The sequence below is a fragment of the Carcharodon carcharias genome, chromosome 7, assembly GCF_017639515.1.
Source record: "Carcharodon carcharias isolate sCarCar2 chromosome 7, sCarCar2.pri, whole genome shotgun sequence".
NCBI classification, from domain to species: domain Eukaryota; kingdom Metazoa; phylum Chordata; class Chondrichthyes; order Lamniformes; family Lamnidae; genus Carcharodon; species Carcharodon carcharias.
In genome coordinates, this window is record NC_054473.1 from 165,475,356 (window position 1) to 165,492,478 (window position 17,123).

The 17,123-nt window shown below is 39.3% G+C and overlaps 1 protein-coding gene across 6 annotated transcripts in view; it reads left to right on the forward strand.

Annotated features, from left to right (window-relative positions):
• The window catches only part of vps9d1 (VPS9 domain containing 1), a 98,633-nt gene that overhangs the window by 17,056 nt on the left and 64,454 nt on the right, over positions 1 to 17,123 (forward strand). For 5 of the 6 annotated variants that reach the window (XR_005943511.1, XM_041191292.1, XM_041191294.1 and 2 more), the window contains exons 6-10: positions 619 to 681; positions 2,392 to 2,444; positions 5,322 to 5,409; positions 5,858 to 5,943; positions 11,960 to 12,546. Coding sequence is in view for 5 of the 6 variants with exons in the window: in XM_041191292.1 (XP_041047226.1) it covers positions 619 to 681; positions 2,392 to 2,444; positions 5,322 to 5,409; positions 5,858 to 5,943; positions 11,960 to 12,546 (877 nt within the window). In the remaining variant the exon portion in view is untranslated. The remainder of the gene's footprint in view (positions 1 to 618; positions 682 to 2,391; positions 2,445 to 5,321; positions 5,410 to 5,857; positions 5,944 to 11,959; positions 12,547 to 17,123) is intronic. The other variant, XM_041191293.1, reaches the window with a different exon arrangement.

The following is a 17,123-nucleotide window of genomic DNA, read 5'->3' on the forward strand; positions in this document are numbered from 1 at the left end:
AACCCTTGCTGTATCAAAAGCCTGTAGAAGATAACATTCAGGATAAGAGGTTGTCTGTACCTTTTACATTTTTGCCCAGTTTCAGTCTCTCCAGTACATAGTATTGAATGGCTGGTGTTATTATTTCCCCTCTTATCCCTTCAATAAATAACTAGATATTCCCAATTTATTTCAATCTAATGGATGTAGTTTTCAAAAGTAATACTGGTAGGTGAGCTTTACAAAATTCAACAAAGGTGGACTGAATTAATTTGCATCTTTCAAAATGCTGTCATGCTAACTTCAAAAGTGGATTCGCATCATTCTGAACCCCAAAGCTAAAATTTGATAATAGATAGAAAAATCAATGGTGATACATTGATTTTAATGAATTTGAGCAGTATCTTGCAGGACTTGAAAAAAATTGCTTCTCATAATTTGTTTTTAGATGGAACATGAGATGTTAGTATAAAGAAGCAGAACCCTGCAAACTAAGTAAGATAAAAATGCAGCCACCTTATGTTGCCCTCATGGATGCAGTTACATTTCATTTCTGACTTGTCAAAATAGTAATCTCCCAAGCAAAGCAAAAACATTTTTTAATTGAATTTTCTTGTCAAAACTTGTTTTTATTTTCAGACATTGTCTCTTCAGCGGCAGATGATGGAGAACTTGATCATTGCACAGGCAAGACAGGCAGCAGTATCCTTTCATTACAGTGACATTCTTTAGGACAAACAAATACTGAAGGAATTTTAGTTTGGTCTGGTTTAATTTTAAAGTTATCTGGCAAATTGGTATCTAGAAATGTTGAAAGTGCAACAGTAGGTTATGTTTTAGAATTTCCAGTTCACTATAAATGTAATAACACTTAAATTTCCATGCATAGGTTAATTCACAGTTTAATCCAATGTCCTGCTGAAACAACTTAAACAAGAAAAACAACAAAAATGACCCCTGCATTAGAACTGAAAGTGGTGGCAAATACACCATTTTGTATGTTTAGGTGTGATATGCATGATATTGAAGTAATTACTTGAGGCAAGCATTGCCAAAATGCTAGCAACAATTTCATTTTGCTTTAAAGAATCTGGAATTCAAATATCTTAGTCCAGTAAAATTTTATCCTCATGTTTTACTTTCAGCATTCATTCATTGTACAATTTAGAGGGGCAATCCATCTTGGTTCAACACTTACCTATCTAATTGTGACTAGACCATCTTCAGTAATGTCTTCTGATTCCACCATGCACTATTACATCTGAAATCCCCCAAGGATCTGTCCTTGGCCCCTTCCTATTCCACATCTACATGCTGTCTGTTGGCAGCACCATCAAGGATATAGTGACATGAAGACAACAATGCCCAGCTCTACCACTCCTGTCCCCTTCTTAAGCTCTTTGCCGACTCTCTTTTGTCAGTCTGCTTGTCTGACATCCTATACTAGCTGAGCCAAAATGCCTTCCAGTTTAACATTGGAAAGGCCAAAGCCATTGTCTCCATCCCATGCCACACACTCCATACCCTCACCATATCTTTCCCTTGTAGCTGTCATTGGCCAACGTTAACTGTTCATAACCTCAGTTTTCTTTTTGACCCTAAGCTGAAGTTCTGACTCAGCTTCATCTCTATTGCAAAGATCACCTACTTCGATCTCTGTAACATCAGTCAATCACACCCCACCTTACCCCATTGCCTTTGTCATACCCAGACTTAACTATTCCAATCCTCTCCTGGCTGGCCTTCCATCCTAGCCCTTCATAAACTTCAGCTCTCTCAAAACTCTGCCTTTATCCTAGCTCACGCCAAGTCCTGATTGTCCATCACCCATGGATTTAACATTTGCTACCCGTATCCAAATTCTTCAAAATTCTTATCCTCATGTTCAGATCACTTCATGCCTTTCCCATCTCTATCTCTATCTCTGCACCGTTTTTCCAGCCCTAGTATTCACACCAAGTTGGTAAGATTGTTCACTTCATGTGATTTTTTTTTAAATGTAGAAGTCACACAGGTGTGTGATAAAACACTTTTAGTGCTCAGTAAAGAGTCCTTTTATTGAGTACAGCAATGTGCAAATAGTGGTTTTATCTTGGTTCTGGGAGGTTGACCCTGCTTTGGAAAGGGTCAAACAATTGCTTTCGGGGCCTATGATAAGAAACCTGAACAGAAATGTAACCTTATCCACTCCTTTCTCAACACTCCTGCCTTTCAAAAAACCCTAGCAGTAATGTTTACAGTCTTAACTCCCGAGGTTAAACTTATTTGTTTTTGCATTTAAGAAAAAGAGATAATAGTGCAATTTAAAGTGATGTTTATTCCTGTTCTTTCTGCATAGCCTTAAATATTCTGGGAATCCAGTAGTTGTAAAATTATAGAGCAAGCAAATATCCATAACAATGTACTGTACAGCTGCAAAGAAAGATGGAAGAACGGAGACTGAGACTTCAAGAAGAAGCCAACAGGTGATAAAACCCTAAAGTTGCAATATCAGTGTGATTTTTCCACCACGCCCCATAATTGCTCAACTAACATCCGCACTCTTTGTTCTGTTATTTTTTAAGAACCTTTCTTTGTCTAGAAAATTGGTTTAAATGTTATCGAAAATCCATTGGCAAGAGATCATAAATGGGGATGAGATGACCAATTTTAGCTCTTGGCAGACGGCAACCGTGTTTGGAATCGTTTGTAGCTCAGCAGGTGTTTACTGTTGGGCCTGAGTTGAATGCTGCAGGTCAGATACACGGCTGTTCCACTGGAAATTGGAAGCTGGCCCATTGCAGGGAAGTGAAGATTGGGGGGCCCAGTGGGTGCCTTCTGGGACTGAGAAAATGCAGTAATTTAATTCAGGGAGGGTGAGGGTCTTGCAGCTGAGGAAAGGAGACCCTGGCGCAGCAGAACCCAGACTTTCCTTATGCAGTACTTGCTGTTCCAGGTCCCACTAAGGAATTTGTTCTTCACTTAGACAGCCTAGCTGGCTCCCCAACAGGCTCACCAGACAGAATGGCTGTGGTAAACACCCCGTTTGGAAATGGGTTAAAATTCCCTCAAGGTCCCATGTACATCATGTGGGGGTAACAAGGAACCATTGTAGATTACTGAAAAGTGCTGATGTTTGAGGTAAACCTTTAATGTATTACTGATGATAAACCACTGCTGCTCTCTCTGCAGCTTTTCCCCACCCACCACAGGTCTCCATGCTGGTGTGACTCTGCTAGGAATCTGCCGGATTTCCTGTCTTCACCACCCGATCAGCAAGCTGCCTGCCATCACTCATTTAGCACTGGCTGGTCACTACTTTAATTTAAATGAGGCACAATTACCTAATTTGCTGATGTTGGTGACGGGGTGGATAATGTGATCACTCCATCCACCACCTCTTCAAATTGAAAATTACCCTACAGATTGTGTAAAACGACATGTTTTTTTAAATCCTATGTAATCCTATCCATTTTCTGTTCTTTTAATCTATTGGGTTGGTCATCTGTGTCAAAAGAGTACACTTTGGGCTTTGGATGTTCATGTACTTCTTACATGAAAGTCCATTTTAGTTTGTATATTGAGCCGAACAGGGCATTTAAGGAACAGTGCAGTGTCTGATTCAGGAAATGTTAGTTTGACTAATTAATTCAATGCCAAATCTTGTATAGAAAGTGAAGTAAAAAGAGGGAAAGAAAGTTGGGATTAGGAGATAGAGAGAAAAGAGACATAAAGAACAACATAAAAATACTTCTTATAAATCTGCCACAATTAAAATTTGAAGGAATAAAACTCTACATGTGTAAAAGTTAATTTTCAGTGTCAGAATCATTGACTGGCAATGACCAGACTTTGGTGTAGGAATGACAGTGAGGCTACAACAACTTGATTTTATATAGTGTCTTCAACATAGTGAAACATCCCAAGGCATTTCACAGGAACATTATCAAACAAAATTTGAAATTGAAGCATGCATATAAGGGAATATTAGGACAGATAGCTAAAGGCTTGATCAAAAATCAAGATCAAAAGTTTTAAGGAGCATCTTAAAGGACGGGAGGCAGAGAGGTTTGGGAAGAAGCTTCCAAAGTTTAGGGCCTAGGCAGTTGAAGGCATGGCCATGAATGCTGCATTGATTAAAATCGGGATGTGCAAGAGGCAAGAATTGGAGAGGCATCGAGATCTAGGAGGGTTGTACGACAGGAGGTGTGACCATGGAGGGCTTTGAAAACAAGAATAAGAATTTTATAATTTAGATGTTACTGGTCCAACAGCACCATATAAGTCAGCAAGCAAATTGGTAATGGGTGAACAGGACTTGGTGTGTTAGGGCTCGGGCAACAGAGTTTTGGATGAGCTCAAGTTTATGGAAGCTAACAGCTTTCGCTGTTATTAAAGTAAATTGTACAGCAACTTCCCACAATCTCACGTGCACAGGTAAAGGCAAAAATCAGGAAGTTGCTGAATTGCCCTGCTCCTCCACAAGCTTCACTATACTGATACCTTGTAGAGAGACTTTGAACAAATGGAATGTGCAAAGTTGTTGTGCTTTCTTGATCAATGCATGCTAAACTTTATGAAATAAAATTAGAGATTGTTCATTCTGGTGTAACCAAATATTTTTGGTGCGATAAGCCTTAGTTATTGCCAGTCAACTTCTTTGACACTGAAAATTAACTTTTACAAATGTGAAGTTTTATTCCTTCAAATTTTATTGCAAATTTTTAAAAAGTAATTTATCTTTTTGTCTATTTTATCTCTATCTCCTAATCCCGACTTTCTTTCCTTTTTATTTCACTTTCTATACATGATTTGGAATTGAATTCATTATTCTAACTAACATTTCCTGATTAAGACTCTGCACTGCTTATTTATGATTCTTCAATCTAATGGATTAATAAAATACATAGTTGTATGCCCTTTTCACACAGGTCCCAGATTCCCTGTGGACGATGCCATGCTGAAACAGTTTTCTAATTACAGTAAGTTCCATTGCAAAGCCCCATTGAAAGTCTGTAGGAAAGTGCAAGTGTTTGGCACTGAGTGTTCCACTCCTTTGTTTAGCTTATTAACTAGTGCTGCAAAGAACTAAAAATACTAAACAAAAACAGAATTACCTGGAAAAACTCAGCAGGTCTGGCAGCATCGGCGGAGAAGAAAAGAGTTGACATTTCGAGTCCTCGTAAAGTTTGCAGATGTTTTAAATCTTTTAAAAGTCTGCTCTTTTTGGATTTCTCCCCACACCTACACATTCTCAGTTTATTTGGTGAGAGTATAACTTCTTTCAAAGACTCTTGTGTAACAATGACTGTTTATAATGTAAACTGAGGTATTGCATCTAATGATTTTGATTCATTTTCAAGGAGGTTTTCAAACAGTGTTACACTGACCCCTGAAGAGGAGGAACAAAGAAATGTATACACAAGCATTTTAGAGTTTGAACAAGACCACGTAAGTACCAAAATAAAAACACCTCCTTCTGTTCAGATGTACAAAATAAGGGCTTCATGTTTCTATAATAGTGTTCCTTTAACAAATCAAAAATAAAGTCTTGTTTTCAAGGGTCAAGAGTAGTCCTGGCTGTCCAAAGTTCCTTCTGAAGACAACCTTATACATTTTATAACTTCAGAAATCACTGCATAAACAGTGAAGTAAAGTAATTCTTGTCCATATAATCACAATTCTATATAGGATGTGCAGGCACAATAGATTTTAAAGAAGCAAGTTTGGTTACTTGATTTTAATCAAGGCTTGAACAGTTTAGCAGACAACAGTTTGAGGACTTTGTTGTAAAGATATCTTTACCTCAATTGTATGTTAACAGCAATTGTACTGAGTGTCTTTTAATAAGCTATTCCACAATTAATGACAATTGTACTTTGATTCTTTTGTTTTGTAGGAGTGGCCTAAACAATGGAAAATTAAATTAAAATCACAACCTAATGACCATGTACTGGTGGCTGGCCTTTTATCCCAAATACTGAGGTATAGATTTGTTTTTTTGGCCTGATATGGCACCCTTGAAGATGTTGGAAATGTTGCAGCTTTATAGCTAATCATTTTTTCTGCAATTGACTATAGAAGATGACAATTTATAATTTATTATTATAAATAGTCTGTAGCTGCAAGGTTACAGCCAGGTCTGGAAGAATAGATAATTTGGAGGACTCAGTAAATTATAAGTCCATAACTCAGCCTTGGTGTTAATGCTTCATCATCAGTCTTGCAACCTTTCAAACTATGATTTCACACCTTCAGTCACCCAGCCTTCATACAGCAAGGCAGTATGAAGCTCAGGTTGGTTGGTCATGCCTTATGCCAATTCCAGTTTCTATTTTGTTTTTGAGTAGTCCTGTTCTCAGGCAGACCACTAGATGGAGCACCATGTAAACTCCACATGATCCTTTGAAAGTGCCCATAAAATTTCTTTTGTTGCATGGAGAATTTGCAACAATATTTTTTTCAAACTGATTTTCACAGATGTGTTACAACACACACGTTTTGAGTCAGCACGCTGCAGAAGTATTATACATAAGCATAAGAATAAGAGCAGGAGTAGGCCGTTCAGCCCTTTGAGCCCACTTTGCCCTTCAGTGAGATCATGGTTGATCTTCCACTTCAACACCATTTTCCTGCACTATCCCCATATCCCTCGATGTTTTTAATCTCAGCCTTGAACATACTCAATGGCTGAGCCTCCACAGCCCTCTGGGGCAGAAAATTCCATATATGATTTTTCCAAGTAACATTTGGTTTGAAAAACCGTTTTTGAACCTGTTGTGGATACAGTGTAGCTGGGACAATGACAAAGGGGTTGTACTGAATCTTCCAAGTTTCACAGTTTGCCTTACCTCAAGGAGCTGTCATGTTAATGACCTCACTTTAAAAATAGGTAGCAGTTGTGTCAGTGCAGACCAGTTTTTGGTGATGCCATGAAAGTGATTGTATTGATTAGTTGTATCTGGGGTAGAATTAGCTTTTTCTTATATAAAATGAAAACAGAAAATGCTGAAACACTTGGCAGGTCAAGCAGCACCCTTGAAGAAAGAATAAGAGAAAAACATCTCAGGTCAATAACCTTGATGAAAGGTCACTGGCCTGAAACATTGGGCAGAATTTTGCCCTCAGATGGCGGGCGGGCCCTACCGGCTCGGCGGTGGGCAGACAGCTGACCCCCACCACCGAAACGGGGCCCACTGCCATTTTGAGTGGGTGGGCCAATTAAGGCCCGCCCAGCAACCTGCCTGACAGGAAGCATTATGAACTTCCTGTGCGGGGGAGGGGAGGGAATCCCCAGCTGTCAAAGTGCACTCTTTCACGCATGCGTGCGAAAGAGCGCACTTCTCCCTGAGGCAAAGTCCTGTCTCAGGGAGATTCATGAGAGGTAAGTAAACTCTAAAAATAGATAAATATTAAAATTATTAACATGCCCCCCTCATGTGACAATGTCACACGAGATGGGACAAGTTAATAATAAACACTTAAAATTTATTACATTTTTAAAAAACAGACATGAAACTTCATCCCGCTAGTGAATGAAGTTTCATGAATAATCTGGAGCCCGCTGGGGCTCCTGGTCTGCCCGCCAGCCTTAAGCTTGGATGGGCAGGTCTTTAATTATCTTAACTAGCCTGTCAATGGCCTCAATTGGCCATTGACAGGTCGGCAGGTGGACAGCTGATTTCGCTGTCCGCCCGCCTTTCTAAAAATTTAAAGGAACCGGGATGACGTCAGGGATTCCTTCCGATGTCATCTCACATCATTTTCCCCTCAGTGAGATGGCCCCGCCCCCAAATCGCTGAGGGGAAAATCCTGGCCATTAACTCTGCCTCTCTCTCAATAGATGCTGCCAGACAGCTGAGTATTTACAGAATTTCAATTATCATTTCAGATTCCCAGCAGCTGCGGTATTTTGCTTTTATTTGGTTGTTGGAGGGCAATCATCTCAGCCCCAGGATATTGCTGCAGGAATTCTTAAGAGCAGAGTTCCAGGCACAACCATCTTCAGCTGCTTCACCAATGACCTTCCTTCCATCATAATATCATAAGTGGGGGATGTTCACTGATGATTGCACGATGTTCAATATCATGCAGAACTCCCCAGATACTGAAGCAGTCCATGTCCATGTGCAGCAAGATCTGGACAACATTCAGGTTTGGGCTGATAAGTGGCAAGTAACATTTGTGCCACACAAGTGCCAGGCAAAGACCATCTCCATTTGACATTTAATGACATTACCATCACTAAATCCCATGCTATCAACACTCACGGGGGATTTACCATTGACCAGGATCTGAACTAGACCAGCCATATAAATACAAGGGGCTACATATTCTGTGTATTTTGAAATATCCCTTTAAATATCTGCCACTGCATCACTATTGACCTATCCCTTAACTTAATTTACCAGTTAACTTTAACTAGCTCTGCTTTATGCTGTCATAATTGCCCTTATTTAAGTTTAAAATACTAGTCTTGGAGCCACTCTTCTATCCCTCAAGCTGAATTTAAAATTCAATGATATTATGATCTAGCAAACTTCCCCTTGGGTGAATTAAAATGGTTCAGATTTCTTTTCTTTTCATTCCTGTACACTTCCCTTTGCCTTTTCTTCCTTGCCACTCAGAGTACAGCAGCAACTGAGAACTATGTAAAAGCAGAATAGTTTAATATTGTTTCACCTCCAGTTGGTAAAACTACTCCAGTGCGACTTAATGCTTTCAGTAATGAGTGAGAAACCTGAAAAGTGGCACCACCTGAAAAGAACAGAATATTGATCTATTATTACCACAGTGTTTTTCAAAATATATTTTCTTCTGTGTGGTAGAAAATATTGACATATTTTTGAGAGCCTCCTTTCCTAATTTCAAAGAGATCGTAACAGCTGGCAAGGTAAAATGAATCTTTTTTTAAAATTTTCGAACAAATAATGTGTCAATGCGTCACCGAATATCAAAAAATTGTGAAACCTGATTATTTCAAGGAACCTGCCGGAACTTCTTACAGTAACCGTGGGATCCTCTGGCACTCTCTTTTTAAAACGTAGGGCTGAATCTTCCAAGGGGTGGCATTCACCACTGGATTGCCAGTCCGCTGCTATTTACTTACTTGCACCGAAGGTCCACAATTCTCGTCTGGACTTCTGAACTGGGCCTTCTCAGAACTGGGGAGCACACCTGTTCTGGGAGTCCTTCCTCATAATGCAGAAGCATCAGGGAAAGCCAAGCCATGCCTTCTTTTTATGGCACTAGGTTCCGTATTCTGGCAGGTTTAAAGGTCTCAAAGCCAGTTTTACAAACTGTATGTAAAGTAAGCGGGTGAGGGGATATAGGGTGGCAGGTAAGTGGATGAGGGGGTAGGGTGGATTGGGAGAGTAGTTGGGTGGGTAGTAGGGTGGTCAGGGGACGGTGGTCATGGGGTATTCAGGGATGGGGGTTAGTCGGGGTTGGAGGTGTCGTGTGGTCAGGGGGATGCTTGGGTGTTCGTGAGGTAGTCAAAGGGTCAGAAGGATAGTTAGTCAGGGGGGTAGTCAAGTGGGGTTGGGAGGGTAGTTGATGGGGGAGTTGGGTGGTTGGGAGGGGAGCCAGGTGATTGGAGAGGTATTTAGAGGGTTGGGGGTCATCAGGAGGTTGGAAGGGTGGTTGGGGGCCAGGAGGGTTTGGGGGTAGTATTCGGGTAATCGGGGATAGTCGGGTGGTTGTAGTCGTTGAGGGGGGTGGGTAGTTGGGATGTCAGAGCAAGAGTTGTCGGGTCCAGTGGTGGGTCAGGGAGTCAGTAGTATAGTTAGCCAGGAGGTAGAACTCTAATCCTTCAAACTTTTCCTGGGTAACTATTATGGTAAGTGAGCCGGAATCATCCAGAGTCTCTGACTTTAAATTGGAATTTCGGAGGATTCCAGATGCAGAGTAATAGCCTATCGGAAGTTGAAATTTCCCAAGCAATTCCCACAGAGTCCATGTGTTGAGGCTTCCAAAGGGTCCTTCAGCGCATCTTCCGGGGTACCTCCAGGGTACAATCATCCAGACACCAGAAGATCCGGGCCATAGTGAATATGTCAATTTGCAATCACATTTTCTGCAGTATTATGAATCTTTCAGCTATCCTGATGAATGGACTGGAATAATTTTCTTGCAATATTTTAGACACCTCCAAATGTATATAATAAATTATGCTTCAGTCCAAAATATTTTTTTTCAAATGTTTACTCTCCTGCCTTTGGCTCTTGCTCTGGTGCCAGCAGTCTCTAATATTTCAGCTAAGTGGCCATCTTTAACATGAGAGCCAAGATGGGGTTTGTCAGCAAGTTGACAATCATATATGCTATCAGAGGCAAGCCTGATCCTGTCTTCAACTTTCTCAAATTCATACATGCTTTCTTGTAAGAGTCACGCAATGCTGCTTAGAACTAGAATGCCAAATAAAATTTCTCCTGTCTCGTCAAGTGGCTTTAAGACTTATTAACGAATTTAATATGAGCTAAGGTTTGAGTCCATAAGTATATCTTAGTACCACACTAGGCATCAGGTAAAACAAACTAATTCACTTTTAAATTGTGTTTGTAAACAATACTGCAAAACTAGACGACTTAATTTGCTGAACAAAGACTGCAAAACAAAAATCTTAAATACGTCGCTAGAAAATAATGGATGGAGGGATTTATTGTTTCAGTCTGCAAGCTCTTTTACCATTTCCACAAAGATTTAAGTCGTGTTATTTTTTATTTTACTTTCATGGGATGTGGCAAGGCCAACATTTGTTGCCCATCCCTGATTGTCCTTGAGCCAAGTGGCTTATGGGCCATTTCAGAGGGCAGTTAATAGCCAACCATACTGCTGTGGATCTGGAGTCACATGTGGACCCAACCAGGTAAGGATGGCAGATTTCTTTCCCTAAAGTTTCATGGTCACCATTACTGAGACTAGATCTCAATGCCAGATTGTATTAATTGAATTTAAATTCCACCAGCTGCCATGTTGGGATTTCAACCTTTGTCTCCAGTACATTAGCCCAGGCCTCTGGATTACTAGTCCAGTGGCATTACCACTATGCCATCATCTTCCCCTAGGTGTGGCTTTTTCTGGTGTAATTTTGTGCAATTATTCGCTACTTTGCTCGCAAATGGTAGTCATTAACTTTATAATTTTATTGAGTGATTGCCATGGACTGGCTCTACCCAGGAACTGACTTTAACTTGTTAACACTGCATGGTGTCACTCAACTTTTAAAGTGTGAAACTACCTCCAATTTGCTGGAAGGCAATTCTTACAACAAGAATATTTAATTCTGCTTGGCATAGAAAGATTATTTATTGGTGGTTTGAAAACTCTGTCACTCATGCCATTTACAAGAATGTTGTTGGATATTGATGAAAATGCTGATTTTTTTTTGAAGTTTCAGGATGACCCACTTTTGCCCATCTGTTCACTGGTGACTTTTTATATGGGAACGTTCTCTGACTCAGATTTGTTCACACAAACTCATTTTCATATTGAAAACAAAATATCACTATAATGATGCCACAGAATTCTCTGCTTCTGGACTCTCTCTTGGGTTATTTCAACAAAATTGCAACTCAGAAACCTAATCAACTTTTAGATATATTGGGGAATTATGCACTCACTCCACACAACTATTGTAGCTATGTGTTTTTTGAGTACGTATTATTGAATCAATAATCACTGAGGGAACAAATGGATTTTGGAAGTTATGTAAATGGATGACTAAAAATTCAGCTATATTTCCGGTGCTAATGTAATTCATATGAAGTCAACTGTGATCTAATTTAAAGATTTTATAATTGTTTTTCATGTACATTTGAAAGGTCATTCACTGGAAGATTTTTGATTTTAATGTAGTTCTGAATAATAATCTGCAGGGTTCAGGATTTTGCAATGTGGGAATTATGCACTGAAGCCCTGAGTTTATATCAGGTATATATTTCTCCTCTCCTCATCAGTTGTGAATTAATTTTGTTTTTGCTCAATCTTTTCCATTCTCTAGCAGTTCAGAATATCCAATCACCCAATTACTGAAGAAACTGCAATGTCGGATCTACAGCAAGCTCTACCCTATTGTAAATAAACATTTTTCAGACCTGTCTAGTGTTAATGAACTGGATGCAGGCACTGCATTGTATACATCCCTTTCCCAGTATTCACTGAGGACAGATGTGACATCTTCATTCAACAAGGGAAGCCGGTTAAAGTCTTCCAAAAGTGCATGCTGCTTGGGTTCTGTTCAAGATCACAAAATAAATCATGGCGGATTAAGACACAGTTCCTCTGTTAGCTCGGTGGCATTCACTGAATATCAAAATGCAAATTTGGATGTTAGTGAGCAGAGTGAACTGGCACAAAATGTTACAGATCAGCAGATCATCTCAACAACTGTTACACCAGATCTGATAGCTGATAAAGACAGCCCCTTTGAAGACTTGGAACACTATGTGATGAAATTTGAGCAACGGCCAGGAAACATTATCGATAACCTGATGCAGGTGACAAACGCTGATCATCTTCACCAAATGGAAGATATTCCATTGCAAAATCACCTGAAGAATATTGTAACAGATGTACATAATTCAATAGGTAATGTACTAATTCCCTCCACAACTTTAGCCATAACTGTTCTGTAGTTCCAGTACATGCTGTGTGGAGAAGAAATTTGTTGGTCAGAATAGGGAATGTTACTGTGAATTTTGCCATTAGGTAATACTGGCGGCCATTGATTTTTGAATTGTTACTAGTGTAATACATCACAGAATTCTTATAGCACGGAAGGAAGCCATTTGGCCCATTGTGTCCTCACCAGCTCTCTGAATGAGCAATTCACTTACTGTAGTGCCATGCTCCTGCCTTCTCCCTATAATGCTGCACGTTCTCCCTTTTCAGAAACCAGTAATTTCCTTTTGAGTGCTTCAGTTGAACCTGCCCCACCACACACTCTGGTAGTGCATTGCAGACGTGGACCACTCGCTGCATGAAAAAGTCTTTCCTCATATCGCTTTTGCTTCCTTTACCAATTACGAATATACGAAGTAAGAGCAGAAGTAGACCATTAGGCCCCTCAAGCTTGTTCCACCATTCAGTACGATCATGGCTGATCTGTTTGTGTTCTGAATTCCACATTCCTATAACCTTTGATTCCCTTGCGTAACAAGAATCTATCTACCTCTGCCTTAAAAATATTCAATGACCCCCGCCTTCACGGCCTCCTGAGGCAGAGAGTTCTAAAGTCGCATGACCTTCTGAGAGAAAAAAATTCTCCTCATCTCTGTCCTAAAATTTTAAAAACAGTGTCCCCTAGTTCTGGACATGAGGCAACATCCTTTCCACATCCATCTTGTCAAGGCCATTCAGGATCAGGATCACCCCTCACTTTTTTTTATTCATTCATGGGATGTGGGTGTTGCTGGCTGGGCCAGCATTTATTGCCCATCCCTAATTTCCCTTGTTCAAAGGGCATTTGAGAGTCAACTATATATCTGTGGGTGTGGAGTCATATAAGGACAGTAGATTTCCTTCCCTAAATGGCCCTCTCGTTCTCAATCCTTTTCTCCCTGTCTACTTTGACCACCCTTAGTGATTATGAATACCTCTATCAAATCTCTTCTGAGCCACCTTTTCTCCAAGGAAAACAGTACTAACTTTTTCAATCAGTCATCATAACTGAAGTTCCTCATCTCTGGGACAATTATTGTGAATCAAGGTTTATATCAGTTTTATAATCTATAATTTAGTTTGAATATACTACACCAAGTTTTGATTTTTAACTGCCTCTGGCAGAAAGCAGCTATAGTTAAAATTAGACCAGTCACTTATTCCTTTTGATCTTTCTGCTGTGTCCTGATTTTATACTGAGTTACTCCTTGCTCTTGCTCATTGTGCTTGGAGCCTTCTACCTTATGCCCAGTGCCTTACCCAACTGCACCCTCTCCCTCTCCTTCCCTACTTACAGCCGGGGACCATTCTTATGGGCTCTAACTTCACTCGGGAGCTGACAGCACATAATCTGCCATTGGAGATGCCACTTTTACAATAAATCAGAAAACTGAGGCTTCATTTTCCCTGTCAAAAAATCCACTGGCAGTATTCAGAGAAGAACAGGGGACTTCTATTATTCATCAACCAATAGAATCATTTCAGATTGTTAGACCTTGCTGCACGAAAATTGCCTGCCAAGTTTTGTTATGACATGACAGATGTGTACCAGGCAGACCAAATCCACAAGGGAAACTTGGCCAGACTATCACAAGGGTTTTGCAATTTGTATTTATTACGAGAAGATGTGTGCACTGAATTCAGAAGTAATGAGTCCACCAAGACTTTTAGAGATTTTAAAAATTAAATTAAAATATTTATTAACAAAATAAAATATTTCAAGCACATACACAAGACTACAATTACTCACTACTATGACAAATCCTAAAATTCCTAATTAATCTGACTCCAGGTTACACACCCCCTTTAAGGTAACAGTCCAAAATAGATTTTAGACTATAAAAAAAACCCAGCAAGTTAACACAGCACCCGCTTGATAGTGGAATTCCAAATGGCTTTCTCCAACTTTAGTTACTGAACACAGCAGACTTATGCACAAATGGCTAGAGGATTCTTCAAGGCAATTTCACACACTCCTGTTAGATCTTACATGACCCCCAACATAGCCTTTCATTCTCCTTTATATATGTTTCTCTCTCTTTAATATGTAAATTCCAGTGTTTCATACGTCTTTGGAATTGTACCTTTCCCATAATATAAAAACTTGTTGCCAATATTGTCAGTAATCTTTGGGAAAACTAAGCATACTCCTTAGCCTTGTTTATCTGGCTAGTTGTAAACAGACTAACATCCCTTTGAAATCCAAACAATCCCTTCACTTATCTAAAAATGCAAATTCCCTTCACACCTTACATGCTAAGACAGCATCCATGTTTACTCATTAGCATTTCAAGTACATTTCTACACCTAGTTTCTTTTGATAACTTTGAACTTGCAGTCTACCTGACCCAAATGTAGTTAAATCACACAGACAGAACCACCTGCACTCACACCCATAAACCTACTTTACAACAAACCAGAAAAATATTATGAAATTTATTATACTTTCGTAACAGTTTATTTACATTACAAGTGTCTTCACTTCAAATGTACTTTTTTGGCTGTGAAGCGCTTTGTGCTATCCTGAGGTTGTGAAAGGTGCATATTTAAATGTAATTTAGTTATTTTGTATTATTCCTTCTCATTTTCTCTCCCTTTGTTCTCTCCTTTATTTTCTCAATTCTTCTTTTCCACTTTTCCATTTGGTGTGTTAATCATTGCATTTTCTGTATACCTCGACATCTGGTTTTGTTGCTACCTTGTTATGCTTTTATTATTCACAACTTTAACCATCAAAAGTGAATTAGTCAGAAATCAATTGGAACTGCAATATGCACCTGTCTTACTATTTTTTTTCCATGGGTAATAACTAAGATAGGTGCAAGTTCAGTCTTAATCCCCTGTGCATTTTTCTGGGGATCTGATTAGTTCATGTTTTACATGTTCACAGTATTAAAGATAATAGACACACATTTTGTAATATAAAAGCAAAATACTGCGAATGCTGGAAACCTGAAACAAAAACAAAAGTAACTGAAAAAACTCAGCAGGTCTGACAGCATCTGCGGAGAAGAATACAGTTAATGTTTTGATTCCGTATGACTCTGATGAAGAGTCATATGGACTCGAAACGTCAACTGTATCCCTCTCCGCAGATGCTGTCAGACCTGCTGAGTTTTTTCAGCTATTTTTATTTTGTAATATAGATGGATATAAGTTTGCTGCAAATTAAGTAAGGAAGGTAAGAATTTTAAGTTAAGAGTCTGATTTTACTAATGTTATGGGGACATGCATGAGTACTGAGGCCCTAGCAGGACATGGGCAATGAGAGAGTATTAAAATGTTTTAGATGAACTCGATGTAAATTTACTCCAACTTTGATTTTATGCTGCAAGTTTAGTAATTCTTCATGAATGTTGTGTGCTGCGTTATAACATCAGTTAGAATGGAAATGTGTTTTATCTTACAAGTAAACTTCTTATTTAAATGACAAGAAACAGGGTTTAAAGAGGGGAGTTTTTGATGTGAAAGTGGTAACAAAAGTCAGGCTTGAAGGTGATGTTGGTCTGCCAGATACAAGTTGGGTGCTCTGAGGAAACACTCGACATAAATTAAATGGGAAACAAAACTAGCCACTAGGTGTCAGTGTGCTTTTAACTATAAGGATTGAAACAAAGTTCTCACAAAAATTATATTTCACAAGATAAATCTGGACAAAGAAGGTCATTCCAACCACTGCAGCCCATTCATTCAAAAATACTTCACAGGTATTCCTCTCTCACTTCATCGTCCAGTTGTTTCTCAAATGATTCCAGGAGTTTCACTTGCATATTACAATCCTGATCATTCTCTTGTGAAGGATTTCCTGATTTGAGTCCAAAATTTATCTTTTATATTGATTGAACCTGCTTCCTTTGTGCCACTTGCAAGTTTGGTTTAAAGTAATTTTCTGGATTTACTTTTTCTGTGCTGTTTACTATCTTAGTATCACTCTAAAAGCACCTGTCAGTTGCCTTCTTTCTAGTCTGTAATGCCCAAGTTTCTTCAGCCTTTTTTCATCGCGCAATCCTCAGATTTAGGGATCAGCCTCATAACTCTTCTCTGAACTGTGCCAAGGGATTAAAGATCTAGGGATCAGCCACATAACTCTTCTCTGAACTGTGTCAAGGAATTAAAGATCTGATTTGGTGACCAGCATGAGACATGGTAAGCAAGGTGATCTGATCACAGCATTGTCTGCAGTTTGAGTATGATTTCACATAGCTTGTACTATATTGGTTTGACTATACAGTTCAGCATTCTTTATGCTTTATGGTTGGAAAAATTGTGCACTGAGTCTGTTAGGAGCTTTTCTTTCAACTGAATCTTTACTTGGGCAGCACTGAGTATTTGTGCTGTCTGTTTTATTATTCCTATTGCATTCTGTTACACTGGCCTGTGTTAATGTTCCATATTTCATAACTCATGAATTGCAGCCACTTTGTGCACAATGTGAAAGTGCAGTTGGTGATTAGCTTTAATGTCTCATTAAATACAACATTTCATATTGTGAAGCACTACCCCAG